Source organism: Sciurus vulgaris (assembly GCF_902686455.1).
Source record: "Sciurus vulgaris genome assembly, chromosome: 6".
NCBI classification, from domain to species: domain Eukaryota; kingdom Metazoa; phylum Chordata; class Mammalia; order Rodentia; family Sciuridae; genus Sciurus; species Sciurus vulgaris.
The window spans coordinates 71,390,346-71,403,745 of NC_136466.1; the positions used below are offsets into that span (position 1 = coordinate 71,390,346).

Sequence of the window (13,400 nt, forward strand, 5' to 3'; positions counted from 1 at the left end):
CCCAGTTCCAGGAAGACTGCTTCTTGGAAAGACAGGAACATCCCTTGGCAAGGGCCAGGCTATTGCTGTTTATGTTTTGGTGACTCCTATGGTCTGCCCCAGGCTGCTGGAAGTTGGCCAAGGGGGAGCTGGGAATAGACCTGGGCCTTTCAACCACCCTTTTAGGGCCCTCAGCTGTGTGCCTGAGATGAGAAGATCACCATTGAGGAGAAGACTGGAGCCAAAACATTTCTTTAAATGTTTACTAAGCAGCTAGAAAGTGACATACTCTCTCCTCCAGTCCTAACCCTGAGCATAGAGGGCTGAGGATTGGGAGGAATACCTATAGACCAAAGAAAAAATAGATCTAAGGGCCTGGCAAGTTGCCCACTCCTATCCCTGGTCTAGCTGCCCCAGAACTAAAGGAGGCCCTCAACCAACAAGTCACTCCTTTCCAGATTAGATGAGGCTAGCTGTCCTTTGGATATCCCGGAAAAAGGTGGTGGCAACAACGGCATGAGGGATCCCTCTATAACTCCACACGTGGGGTCATCTGCACTGGATTAGAAGTCCATTTCAAATTGTGCATCATCTGGAGAAAGAAAAAGCAGGGCTAGTTGCTGGTCTGAGGGTCTGTAGGCCTGTGGCCAGCACGGAAGCCCCTCTTGGAACTGAATCCCACTCTATTTCACAAAGGCATCTGAACTCAAAGGATGAGGCATTTCCTAATTTTAGATGCTTTCCTTACCGGGTATCTCTTCCTCTGTCTCCTTCTGCTCCTTCAGCAACTCCAGTTTGGAGGGTAGGGCTGGAGGAGTTGTGACCCCGGGAATCTGAGGGAGGCAGCCGGGGGGTGTCCGGGCAATGGGTGAGTTCTTGCACTCCAGCAGGAACTTTCGGTCGTAGATGATCCTGGTGCCTGTTAAGGGGTAGAGGCTGAGGTTAAGAGTCAGGAACTTGGGTTAAAAGGTGATTAGGGTCCCAGGCATAGGCCTTTTAAGGACTGTGGTGGGGGCTGTCAGACTGTGTCACATTTCCCTTTGTGTAGAGTATCTGCTGTGCAGACTAACTAGGATCTCTGACAAGGCTTCATTGCACTGGAAGACCACCAGACCTATCCAAAATGTGCCTAAGAACCACAAAGCAACTGGGCATCCCAGCTAATCCAACCAGGGGACTTAGGTTTGGGCAAATTTCAGGTCTTGGCTTTTAAAAGGAGCACCAAACTTTGAGCTCAGAGACTGCTACTCTTCCAGTTCTGGCACTTTCTTGGTTTGGTTTACAAGGTGGGGTGTAACTTCAGCCTCAGATTAAAAAGTCAAACAGCAGCTGTGAAGGGGACGCTCACCTCCCGCAAAGAGAAGCTGTGTTCCTCCAGATACTTGCTTTCCTTGTGGAACACAGACACACTGTTCTTATCTTGACTACTCTCAAGTCCTAGAAGTCTCAATAGTAGCTCAAGGGAAACTGGCCAGCATGGTGTCCTTAAAGGGAGCTGTCCTGTTCTTGCCCCTCCCCCTTTATCTCACCTGGGCAGGAATCCCTGAGTCGGGAACCCAGCAGCTCAAGTTCCTAGGCTGCTGACCCAACCACACAGCCAGCTGCAGATACCTGAACACCTACCCCTACAGCTCTAACCAAGATTTGGTGCTTCCTGCTCAGGCTGCCTTCCCCTGGGACCTAGGCTCCTACTCCCAGGGAGCTAATTTGCAAAATGTAAGAGCATACGGAAGACCCCCAGAAAAACAGGCCACTGTGAGAAATCAACCCAGAGTCACCGGAAACTGAATTCAAGGCACTGTTCGGCCACTTCCAGATTTTGGGACACTAAGTTTCGGTTTCAAACACCCTCCCACAAACCTACAATCTGCAGAGGGGCCTGCGGATAAGTCTAAGGGCCACACTTTCCCACCCGCGCCCTCAACGTGCAGCACGCACGCGCTGGTTTGCCCGCACTCTGAGGACCCCGGCGCGGCCCGCTGACCTCCCGGGGTTGTGGCGTATAGCGTGCCCCCTGGCGTGGTGCTGTAGCAGTCGGGCAGCCGTTCCCGGCCCCCGGGAATCGGGCAGCTCGTGGACGTGGACATAGCAGACAAGAAGTGCTGGGAGGCAACCGGCTGGTGGTGTGGACACGGAGTACTGCTGAATCTGAGGCGGACTTAGTTGACCACGTGCGTCCGCAGGCAACAACACTAGGACGACGTCACGCCCGGGGCGGGCCACTGCTGTCACTCAACCTGACGGCGCCGCCTACTGGCTAGGGAGCAACCCTGCTCCTGGAAGGTTGGAGAGGATCTATGACTGCACAAACTTCCAGATCCACCTGGTGCAACAACACTTGCCAACCTCTCTCTGAACACTGCAACAGCTCAGCTGTTTACTGCTTACACCTGGGCTCCTGGGACAGATGAGGTACAGCAGAACTATTCTCATAAGTTTTGAACAGTAAAGCACTATTATTAGCCACATTTTACAATGAGGCAAATAAGCCCAGAAAGGTAAGTCTGTTTCAAAGTAACATCTTGTTGGACGGAAAATTAGGATTCAGACCTAAGTGTATGTGACTCCAGAGTCTGGGCCCTTCCAACACAGCTGTGTACTGCCTGCCGTAAACAGTACACTGAGATTGGGGGCTTAGCTAAAGTAGTAGAGCAATTGATTAGCATTGGAGACCCTGGGTTTGATTCCCAGCAGAGGGTGGGTGGGGATAAATAAACAATTGCTGTACAGGGTGAAAATGCCTTGATGATCTTGACCAAGGCAGGAAGGCCCGGGAGCTTTCTGAAGAAATGATACCTGGGCTAATTAAAGGATGAGTGGGTCCTGAGGAACAGAGGGAGACTGCAGTTTGAGAAATCAAGAAGGGAGGCCTGGGCTTTTAGCTTCCTGGAGAGGAAGGTCAGTGGGAGTGTCTAATCTTGGGGAAATAATGTTGTTTTTTTTTTTAATGTAGGTACAATGATATAACAGGCCAGAGAGAGGTGGTGGGAGAGTTAAGTACTAAGTCTAGTGTCTACAGACACAAAAAATGTCAACTTCATTCAGTTGTTCTGTTTGACTTCCTCAAAATCAGCCCTGCTCCCACTACCCCCCAAAATTAAGTACAGCACCTGAGCACATGCATATACCAGTATTACCTCAGCTGTGGCTTCATTAGAATTTCCCTTAGCTTTAATTTTGCCCCTCATTAAAAAAATTATTTTATAAATAAGTGCTTCTCAAACTTTAATGTTCATATAAATCACCAGAAGATCTTAATGAGAATTCTGATGTAGTAGGAACTGGAGTGAGATTCTGGATTTTAAATATGATCCCAGGTAATACAGCTGCTGTAGACTCTCAGAATCACATTTCAGGCAGCAAGGGTATGTAATTAATTGTTCCAAAAAAGGTTTTGAAGCATCTTACAAAGTGGTGCACATCTAAATGAAGTACATTAACAGTGCTGGAGAGTAAGACTTGGGAACAAATTGTAGAAAGTCATCTGATAAATCAGCTTTTAAGCAAGGTGAGGAAGTAAGTCTGATGGGAGAGGCATGGGGTAAAGGATCATGAGATTGAAGGTGGGGAGTCTAGCATAGTGAAAGTTGGTGGGCAAAAGGGCAGTGACTACAGGGATCAAGATAAACATAAGATTCAAATACAAAGAGGAGAAAGGACAAGGTGATTGATTAAGGGTGGGGTGAAGGAAATGAAGATAAGCCAGGATACTTCCCAATCTTCTGGTTTGACAGCCTTGGTAGCTAGAAAGCTAATATAATAGGGAAACAAGACAAGGGGCATATCTCAAATTGGGGAATGAATAGTTTGTGGAATGCCCAAGTGAAGCACAATAAGGAGCTAGATATACTGGTCTGAAGTTCACAGGGAGAACTCAGGCTAGTGCTTCATATTTTGAGTGGAATGAAATCTAAGAGTATGAGAGGAGATCATCTTGGGAGAAGATACAGTGTAAGATGAGCCCCTAAGCACATCAACATTTAAGGAAGGGGATTCACCAAAACAGACCCTGAAAGAGCAGTCAGAAACAGATCTAGGAGAGGTTTTCAAGAAGGATCCATGTATAAGTGAATTCTTCCTTTTAAACATCCTTACTACAAAACAACAGCAGCAGTTATCACTACTATCAGCATGGAGCTAACATTATGGAGACAGTGGGTGCTATAAGGATCGCAGAACTAGAAAAAAGGTTGTTGGCTTTAGAGAGAAAGCCAGGTTCATCATCCATGCAACCTGGATGAAGGAACAAGAGTTTAAATCAGAGAGTTAACACTAATTACTCACTAGATATGGAAGCTTAAAAAATACACCCAGGCCCCACTCCTGGGATCCCATTAAACCTATGAGGAAATACCAGGTCTCTACCACTAGGCAAATTGCTTGGAGCCACACCAATACCATCAAGATGCACTTTTAGTATGTGTAAGGCCCTGCTTTAGATCACTAGCACTGTTAAAAAAATAAAGGAAAAGATAGGTATGCAATCAGATGATTTATGATCTTGCTTTTCAAATTAGGTCTTGAAGCCAGGCTCATGCCCTTTATTGGAAGTGGTCTTAACACAAAGAGTTCTATACTTAAAACCATCTTTTTCTCACTCCTTTTCTATTAGAAGAGAGTGAAGGTGAAGGAACCTGCCTGTTGGAAAAGGACAAATCACTAAAAGTGAATTAAAAGTACAGCATTATCAGAGCCCTTCACTCCAGGACAGGGTCCACCAGGAAGACATCATGACCAGTCATACTTCTCGGTGAAAGTTCTTCTTGTTAGTCAGAGAACAAGATGTTCAGAAGTTGTTTTCTTACAGGCTTGTTTGCCTCTTCCTGGGTTTACAGTGTGGTCCAAAGGTCTTCAACAGTGGGATATAATCATGTATACCAAATACTCCTCTCTGCTTGGCATGAAACTATCATGACCAGCTTTTCTCCTTCTACAAGCTCACTCTAACTAAGGATTAGTGCACTAGTCCCTTTGTGCACTAGTTTTGCGATTGGGAGGAGGATTTGGTCAGAATCTACACAAAAAGATGGATACTATAATTCCACGTCCTGAAATTTCTTACCTCTGGTTAGGAGAGGCCACCATTGGCTGTCCAACTCTCTTCTTTGGTCTGGTTAGCTGAGGTGATGGGATTTCCCCTTTGAGAGCAGGGACTGAAGAAAGCAGACTGGCCTATAAAAGGGCAAGTCAGCACACTGTAGCCATAATAAGTTTAACGGGTCTTACAACATCAATAATTTTATTGATGGTGGAATTTTATTATACTGAACACTCTTTGAAATAAGTGGATCTGGAAACCTTAATGATATAGTTTTAGTCCGTGAAAGAGCTGTTACTCTCATGAAGTTTGACTTGTGCCTTAGCAGGATGTTTCTTAATAACTTGAGGGCTTAATACGGATGCGCAAGGTTTTCTTCTTCTTTCACTAAAATCTCAAAAATCAATATTTAACCCCAGAATAGCAGGCTTTTCTTTTGACGTCAGAACCAAACTTCTGTACTATAAATACTTTAATAGTTTCCAGTACTCCCAGATTGTATAATCTCATTCACAAGAAAAATGAGAAAATTTATGTTAGAACTAGAGGACTCTTTTTAAGTTTCATTTAAGTTCAGTTTCATTTTCAGATGATGAAAGTGAAGCCCAGAAAGGTAAAATGACATGCTGAAAGTCATAGAGATTCAAATGGCAGAAATGAAAATAGAATTTAGGCTTCTGACTCTTGTTCCACCATACCCCATACTGCCTCCCCCCATATCCCTTGTATATTTTGAAAGTAATCAAGTTCTTACCTGAGCTAGGTTTTATCCAATGTTCAGGTTGGTAAAATAGCAGTAAAGTAATGCCAGGAAGAGGCAGGCAGAGGAAGAACAGATTATAACAGGCGAAATGGGGTTGGGAGTAGGCTACCAGGATCCAAATAGAAAGAAAGGAAGGCAGGGCTGATAAGAGAGAAGTAGTTCCTAAGAAACTACTTCCACTGTACAATTCCTATTTCTTCCTAATTCTTGGAGGGTTTCCTCCCTCCTTTCTCTTTATGGGTTCTAATTCCTGACTAGAGATAAAGTTTCTCATTGTGTTGTTTTCTCAGTGCAGATTTAAGGGTTCCTCAGACAATTCAAATATATTATAGTTACAACAGAACCAAACTCACCTTTTTGCCCCACTGAATAATTTACTTAATATTATCTCTCACTAGCACATATTTCATCAAGAGTAGTTAGTTTCATTCATTTCACTGATTTTAGGTGATTGTGCAGGTGATCTAACCACGGCCCCCACCCCGGGGTTAGGGGGCCTCTTGATAATATTTGATGTGGTTATCAACCACTACAAAAGCAATAACTTTGATGTGATAACTTTCAAAATCCATTAAAAATAGAAAATAAGAAATGACCTTAGTAATCTTTCTCTTACGTAAGATGATTTGGAAGACAAAAGAACAGCTTATGTCTAACATGGAACAAACATGGTATATCTGATCTGGTGCTGGCTTTAGGACCTGGGCAGAGAAGATTAAGAATTCCTGTTATGAGAGCAGAAAAGTGCTGCTTGTACAGTTTCCCCCCTAGTTACTCCTCTTTTTTTGTACATCCTCTCTTGCTTTCTCTGCCCACCCCAAATATTTTCTTATTTTCTTTTTAATGTTGCTTATACATAAGATGAAGAGATTCAACTACATTAAAACATAAACAGATTGATGACTATACTTTTCAGTGAGATCGTTTTTGCCATTCTATTGCACCAGCTTCTTGGCATACCCTTTGGTTTGCTCAACCCATTCCAGTGTTTCTGTGTTTAATTTGTTAAACATACTGACTCTTCATACTTGGGTCCATGGAACTAAGCTCAGAATGAGTCACATATTTATAAACATTAATTAGCTGATTCAACAATACAACAGAGTAACAGGAGTTATCACAACCCAAATAGAATTTAAAACGCCCATAACCAATTATAGCTTTTAGATTAATAAGAGTCAGGAAGCACAAAAAAACTTCAAGTTGGTGATTTGGGTGTGCCTAAACTTGTTCATTGTTAACTGATTTAAATCCAGAAGTTCTTATTGACATATTCATGATCCATAAAAAAGAGTGAAACTTATCAGTGGCCTATGTGCTAAAGTCAGAGAAGATACACTGCCAGGGCTTGAATTTTCTCACAAGTAAAATGAGGTGGAAGACAACAAGGGAACAGGAATATTTAATGCAATAAATAGATACAAGTCTTCAAGGAAGTCTAGGAACAAACTCTAAAGTGTAAAATGTGAGAAACATGGTACATAATGTTAATAATCTGGTTCAGTATGATTGTAGATTGGGCAATACCTCCATGACCACTGAAAGGATCACACCCCACTTCTAAACACTGTTCATCTTTTTATTGAATATTCTGGTAAATATTTCACATTAATACAGGCTACATTAAGTAGAGCCACTATATGACAAGAAATTTACTCAACTTTTTCCTTTCCAGTATGTAAACAATTATACATGTATTTACCACCCTAAAAGGTTGAAACATGTACTCATCTAATTCTCTTCTGCATACAAGTAGCATTCGGGATGTTTAGCCAAAAGCACTAAGTTCATCTGATCTTAAGTTGAAAATGGCTAAACTAACCAGAGAACATAATCAGGTGGATAGGAAATCAATTTGTTCTTATACAATGGGAAATCAAATTTCCATTGATAAAGCCTCAGAGAAAATTTCTTAGTTAGGCACATTAAAAAAAAGAAAAAAAAAAAAGTTCCCCAGGGTTCTTCCAAGGTCATAGATTTCTCAAACAAGGCTAAAGAGTAAAGACCTTCTAACTTAGTTGACATATTTGAGATGCATGTTTCCAATATGAGGTGCCCACGTGCCAGGCCAAATCTGAAAAGGGGGAGGAAAAATTGGAATTTCTAATTAGGAATATTTAGACATTTACAAAATGAATATAAAAATGCAATGGCAATTCACTGTTTTTGCCTAGGAAGAATATGCATACATGAAATAAAATGGTAGCATCATCTTGATATTGAAAAAACTTAATTCAGGTCAAGGTGTTCAGTCATAACTTTTGACTCTCAGAACTTGTACTATGCACAGCTTAGTTGAGTGACATGACAAATCTGAAAAATGAAAGAGCATTAAGCCCATTTTACCTGTTGGGCATCAGTGCATTCAGCTGAATTTTGTATAACTTTTATCATAGGGTTCCAAGCAGGATCTGGGTTGTGAAGCCCATTAAACAATGGACCTCCAGGAACATCAGCAAGCTGAGGATGAGAGGGTATTATGGTGCCTCCATACATGGAAATCGGCAGACCCTAAAACAGCAGGAAAAAAAGGTTCACTTGCAAATTGATTGCACATAATAATTCCATAATACAAGCTTAGACCTCTCTAATTACCCTTCAGAGCTGTGGAGGATTCTGTAAGTACAGCGTGGTACAGTACTGACAAACAAAAAAGTGTTTATCTGCATCTGCAACATTTTTCAGTAAGAAAGAAAAAACTAAAGATAATATGAAATCATCAGGAAATTTCTGGTATTATGTGAAAACATAATACCTTCAACTTTCTCCTATCTTAGTTTCATGAATAGGAGTGTACTAGAAAGAAAACGGTAAAGCTACATGAATGTTTATAGCTATAATCTGGCTTTATAGTAGCCAGGAAGCTGTCAGAGCAAACAAGAAAGCATTGAAGAGGTCACAGCCAGCTTTTTAGAGATGTGGAAACCTCTTTCTAAGTTGTAGTAGAACAAAAAGCAGAAAAACTCAAAATCCTCAGGTGTTTGAGGACAGTGTAGACACATCACCCACTACTGAAATTGAACAAAAGATCTGGCAAGCATGGAAACAAGAGAGAGACTTATTTCAATACAAACTACTCCTTAACATGTGACTACACTGGCTGGCAAATTATCAAACAAATTACAATGATGTTTGTCCACTCACTTTAGAAAAATCCACAAAACCACTTGCCATAGGCTGGTGAAAAATGTTAGAGGGGGCTACCATTCCAGAATCATCTCTCTCCATTGGTTGGTGCTGGGAGAATGTGCTTGGGTCTGATAATTGTTGATGCATTGGATGGTTCCCTATCACAGACTGCGACCAACCTGATAAGCCTTCTGGAAAGAAGAATTGAAAGGAAGGTTTGGTATTTATTTGCATAAAACAATAAAACATTATCACTTTATTCTTTCTTCATATCAAAATTAATTTCACTTAAGTGTTCACAAAACATTCCATCACTGTCCTGCAAGCCAAACACACACACACACACACACACACACACACACACACACAAACAAAAACAACCCCACCAAGTTCCCAGAACACTGGATGAAGTCCTCTGAATACCCCAAATACCTTATACTCTCTGAAATACCTCAAGTGATTATCCCATTCTACCCTGGAAAGCTTGAGTGGCAAACAAAGCATGCTTTGAATCTTTTATTTTTTAATCAACTCTATATGTTAACCAACTGTAACATTCCACACTCTGAAACTAGACTGAATTCCTTACAAGTGTAAACACCCATCCCTGTTTGCTAAGCACAGGAACTAAGTTCTTTTGTTTTTTAAGGAACTAAGTTTCAATGGCAAACTCAGACAACTTACTTAAGCTATCCCTGCAGAGAAAGAGAGTAAGGTAAATACCTGACACAGCATTGACACCAAATGACCAGATTCCACTGTGTCCAACAGGAGCGACAAAACTGGTTCCCACAGGAGCTTGTGCAACAGACCCTCCTTGCCGTATTCGGGCCAGTCTCTCTGTTCCAATAGGGGGAGGTATCTTTCGATCTTGACTGGTACTGCCTCCTTTTGGTTGACCCAATGTTGGTGGGGCAGAAGTGGCTGAAAGAGGTGAAGATGATCCCGAAGAAACAGATGGAATAGGAGAGTCACCTGGTGGCAAAATATTTCTCTATTGTTTTATTACATATAAAAACTATAGGAATATGAGAAACCTTGTTGGAAAGATCTATTCCACAACATAGGTTCTGTAAAGAAAAATTTCATTTTTTAAGATTCAAAATGAGAATATACAATTCAAAACATTATCCTGGACTATTTCTGCCTATAAGAAAAGTAAACAAATAGCCTAAAAAAGTTTCTTAGTTGAATTAAACAAGATTAATTTATTCTAGTTCTAAATAATGTTCTTATGTTACATTTTAAATTAATTCAAATATGGCAATGTTTGTACAGTATCTAGTTTATTATCTGAAAAACACCTCTATATTTCTAGTTCTTTCCCTTTTTCTCTTTTTATAGCCCTTTTTTTCCATAAGGAAGAAAGACTAAATGTTAGCATTTGTAGGATTTGATTGACAGCTTCATTTCTTAATTGGGCTCAGGTAATTTAGGTAATTTTCCTTGTCAAAAAGGCCAATATTAATTACCTCCCAATACTCATTAAAGAAAGAAAATCAAACTGACCATATGCATAAATCAGTTTCAAGATTTGAGAAATTATTTTACTGCTCCCACGAGGTCGTTTTACTCAATACTAGGGACTGAGCTGAGCCCACGGGTGCTCTACCACTGAGCTATACCCCCAGTCCTTTTTATTTTTTAATTTGTGATTATTGGGAATTAAATCTAGGGATACACTACCATGAGCTACAATGTAATCTTTTTTATTTTTTATTTTGAGACAGGGTCTTGCTAAATTGCCCAGGCTGGCCTTGAACTCAAGATTCTTCTGTTTCCTGAGTAGCTGGGATTATAGGCATGGACCTCTGTACTTAGCTATATATTACCTCTTCTTGAATAAGAATAGCGTGACCCTTCTCAAGTTTTCTATATCCTATAAATGCCTGACAATTTTTTGATGTGACTACAAGACAAACTTTGGGTATCTGCATACTGTTTATTTTACTAAATTTAAAACATAATATATCCTGAAATAAATGGCTTAATAACTTAAGATTCTTTGGAAAGAGTTCCTCAATGATTCCTACATGAGTTTGAGGTGCTTGTCCACGGATGGGGTGAAAAATGTTGTCTGTTGAAACTAGGAGTCCCAACAGGAGCTGGCCCTTGCAGGAAAACCCTTGTTCCTGGTATGCCGGAAAAACTTGTCAGAGGAGCAGAAGAGGAAGATGGGGAGCTGCCTGATGGGTCAATGGATGGTAATCCTGAAATAAAACAGGTATAAGATATCCAATTAGCGTAGGCTTTAAAATGAAAAGTCCAAGGTTACTTACTTTAATTTTTTAAAGAAGAAAGTATGTGGCTTAATTTTTGTAGATCACAGCAAAAAGAACCTACTTTTGTAGACACTATATGGCCTAACCTATTTTTTTCTTACAATTAGAAGAATATCATCTAATAGTTCTAAATATAGGAAACTGAACCCAATGTTTAAGAATAAAAGTCACCTAAATTAATGTTCTGGATAAATCTTAAAACTTGCAGTAACCAAAAGGGACATGTAATGAGAACCTATGGAGACCAAGTGGTACCAATCAAAAACATCTGCATTCCCTGTTGTGGAAAACCTCAAAGTAACAGCATTTTGTTTATAAAATTATAGTTATTTCCTATAGAAGATAAATAACAAAATCTACCAATTTTCCTTCTTCACAAGGAAGAAAAGCATACTACTAACCTAAGGGTAATTTTGGAATTTATTAGGGAAAAGGGACAAAGATCTGAGAAAGGATTACAGATGTTAATTTCAGGAAAATTAAAATTTGTCAAAACTTCTCTCAGGAAGTTCTGCTTTTCAAAACAATTTAATTTCCCTATCATTAAAAAAACAACTTTCAGATGTAATTCACATACCATATAATTCACCCATTTGAAGTATAAAATTCAGGGCTGGGGTTGTGGCTCAGTGGTAAAGCACTTGCCTAGCACATGTGAAGCACTGGGTTTGATCCTCAACACCACATAAAAAATAATTTTAGAATATTTCTGTCTCCCTTAAAAGACACTCCATACCCATCAGCCTGTCACTCACCAGTCCCTCTCATCCCCATGTCCCCACTTCTTTTTTTGTTTTGTATTTTTTGAAGTTCTGGGGATTGAACCCAGGGCTACTCTACTACTGAACTGTCTTCTTTCTCTTAGCAAAAATGTTTCAAAGTTACAGCATGAATCAGTACTTCATATTTTATTGTCAAATTAAGAAAATATTGTTATAGAGATATGTCACATTTCATCAGTTATGGATTCTGGGTCTCTACTTCTTGGCTATTATGAGTAATGCTGCTATGAACATTTGTGTACTAGTTTTTGTACAGACATGTCTTCTCTTGTGTAGAAGATACAGGAGTGGAATTATTGGATCATATCATATTATTTATTTATTTATTTATTTATTTATTTATTTATTTATTTTTGCGGTGCTGGGGACTGAACCCAGGGCCTTGTGCTTGCAAGGCAAACACTCTACTGACTGAGCTATATCCCCAGCCCTCATATCTTTTATTATAATCCACTATTTCCACTCCTATGTATGTATGACTTTTTGGGGGATGTACTGGGGATTGAACTCAGAGGTGCTTTTTACCACTGAGTCACATCCCCAGCCCTTTATTCTTTGAGCAAAATCTCACTAAGTTGCTGAGGCTGACTTTGAACTTGTGATCCTCTTGCCTCAGCCTCCTGAACCTCTGGGATTACAGGTGTATACTACTGTGCCCAGCATATTTCCTTTTTAATGAGTCCTTAAATTTTTTGACCAAAGTAGCTGCCCCATCCTACATTCCTGCCAGCAGCCATATGATATTTTAATTTCTCCACATTCTTCCCCATCTTCTTAAAGTATTACTACTTCTTACCTGAAAACTAAGAGGGTAAGCTATATTCAGGGAAGAAGATCATGAATAAAAGCAACCACACAGGCAGTTAAGATTTGAGATCAAGCAGGGAGGGCATGGTGGTACACACCGATAATCCAGTAACTCAGGAGGCTGAGGCAAGAGGATTGATCACAAGTTTGAGGCCAGCCTCAGCAACTTAGCAAGACCATGTCTCAAAATAAAAATTAAAAAAGGGCTGGGAATATAGCCCAGTGGTGCTCCTGGATTAAATCCTCAGTACTGAAAACAAATAAAAACCAAAGAATATGAGGACAAGCTTATTAATCCTGGGCCCCAGAAGGAAGATCACAGATGAATAGTTCCTTTATTTATTTAAAAATATGTTTAGTTGTAGATGGACACAATACCTTTATTTTATTTATTTATTTACTTTTATGTGGTGCTGAGGATCGAACCCAGTGCCTCACACATGCTAGGCAAGTACTCTACCACTAAGCCACAACCCCAGCCCTATTTATTTTTTGAGAAGGGGTCTCACTATGCTGTCCCAGGCTCGCCTCATACTCTTTATCCTCCCACCTCAGTCTCATATGTAGCTAGGACTACAGCTGTGCATCACCACACCCAGTTTAAGAATACTATATCACAG

At 40.4% G+C, this 13,400-nt stretch overlaps 1 protein-coding gene and 1 long non-coding RNA gene across 9 annotated transcripts in view; one reads left to right on the forward strand and one right to left on the reverse strand.

Annotated features, from left to right (window-relative positions):
* Positions 1 to 232: 232 nt before the first annotated feature.
* Positions 233 to 13,400, reverse strand: part of LOC306663564 (ankyrin repeat and KH domain-containing protein 1) — a 128,326-nt gene continuing 115,158 nt past the window's right edge. For 4 of the 8 annotated variants that reach the window (XM_079143926.1, XM_079143928.1, XM_079143931.1 and 1 more), the window contains 7 exons: positions 10,943 to 11,119; positions 9,633 to 9,884; positions 8,925 to 9,100; positions 8,127 to 8,291; positions 5,042 to 5,151; positions 728 to 898; positions 233 to 571 (listed from right to left, as the gene is read on the reverse strand). In XM_079143926.1, the coding sequence (XP_079000052.1) occupies positions 568 to 571; positions 728 to 898; positions 5,042 to 5,151; positions 8,127 to 8,291; positions 8,925 to 9,100; positions 9,633 to 9,884; positions 10,943 to 11,119 (1,055 nt within the window). In that variant the 3' untranslated portion in view covers positions 233 to 567. Of the gene's footprint in view, positions 572 to 727; positions 899 to 5,041; positions 5,152 to 7,345; positions 7,855 to 8,126; positions 8,292 to 8,924; positions 9,101 to 9,632; positions 9,885 to 10,942; positions 11,120 to 13,400 lie in introns of those variants that run through there. The other 4 variants (XM_079143932.1, XM_079143929.1, XM_079143927.1 and 1 more) reach the window with 3 other exon arrangements.
* On the forward strand, positions 5,162 to 7,769 carry LOC306663614. The gene is made up of 2 exons (XR_013764488.1): positions 5,162 to 5,515; positions 5,579 to 7,769. It is a non-coding gene; the product is annotated as an uncharacterized lncRNA (long non-coding RNA).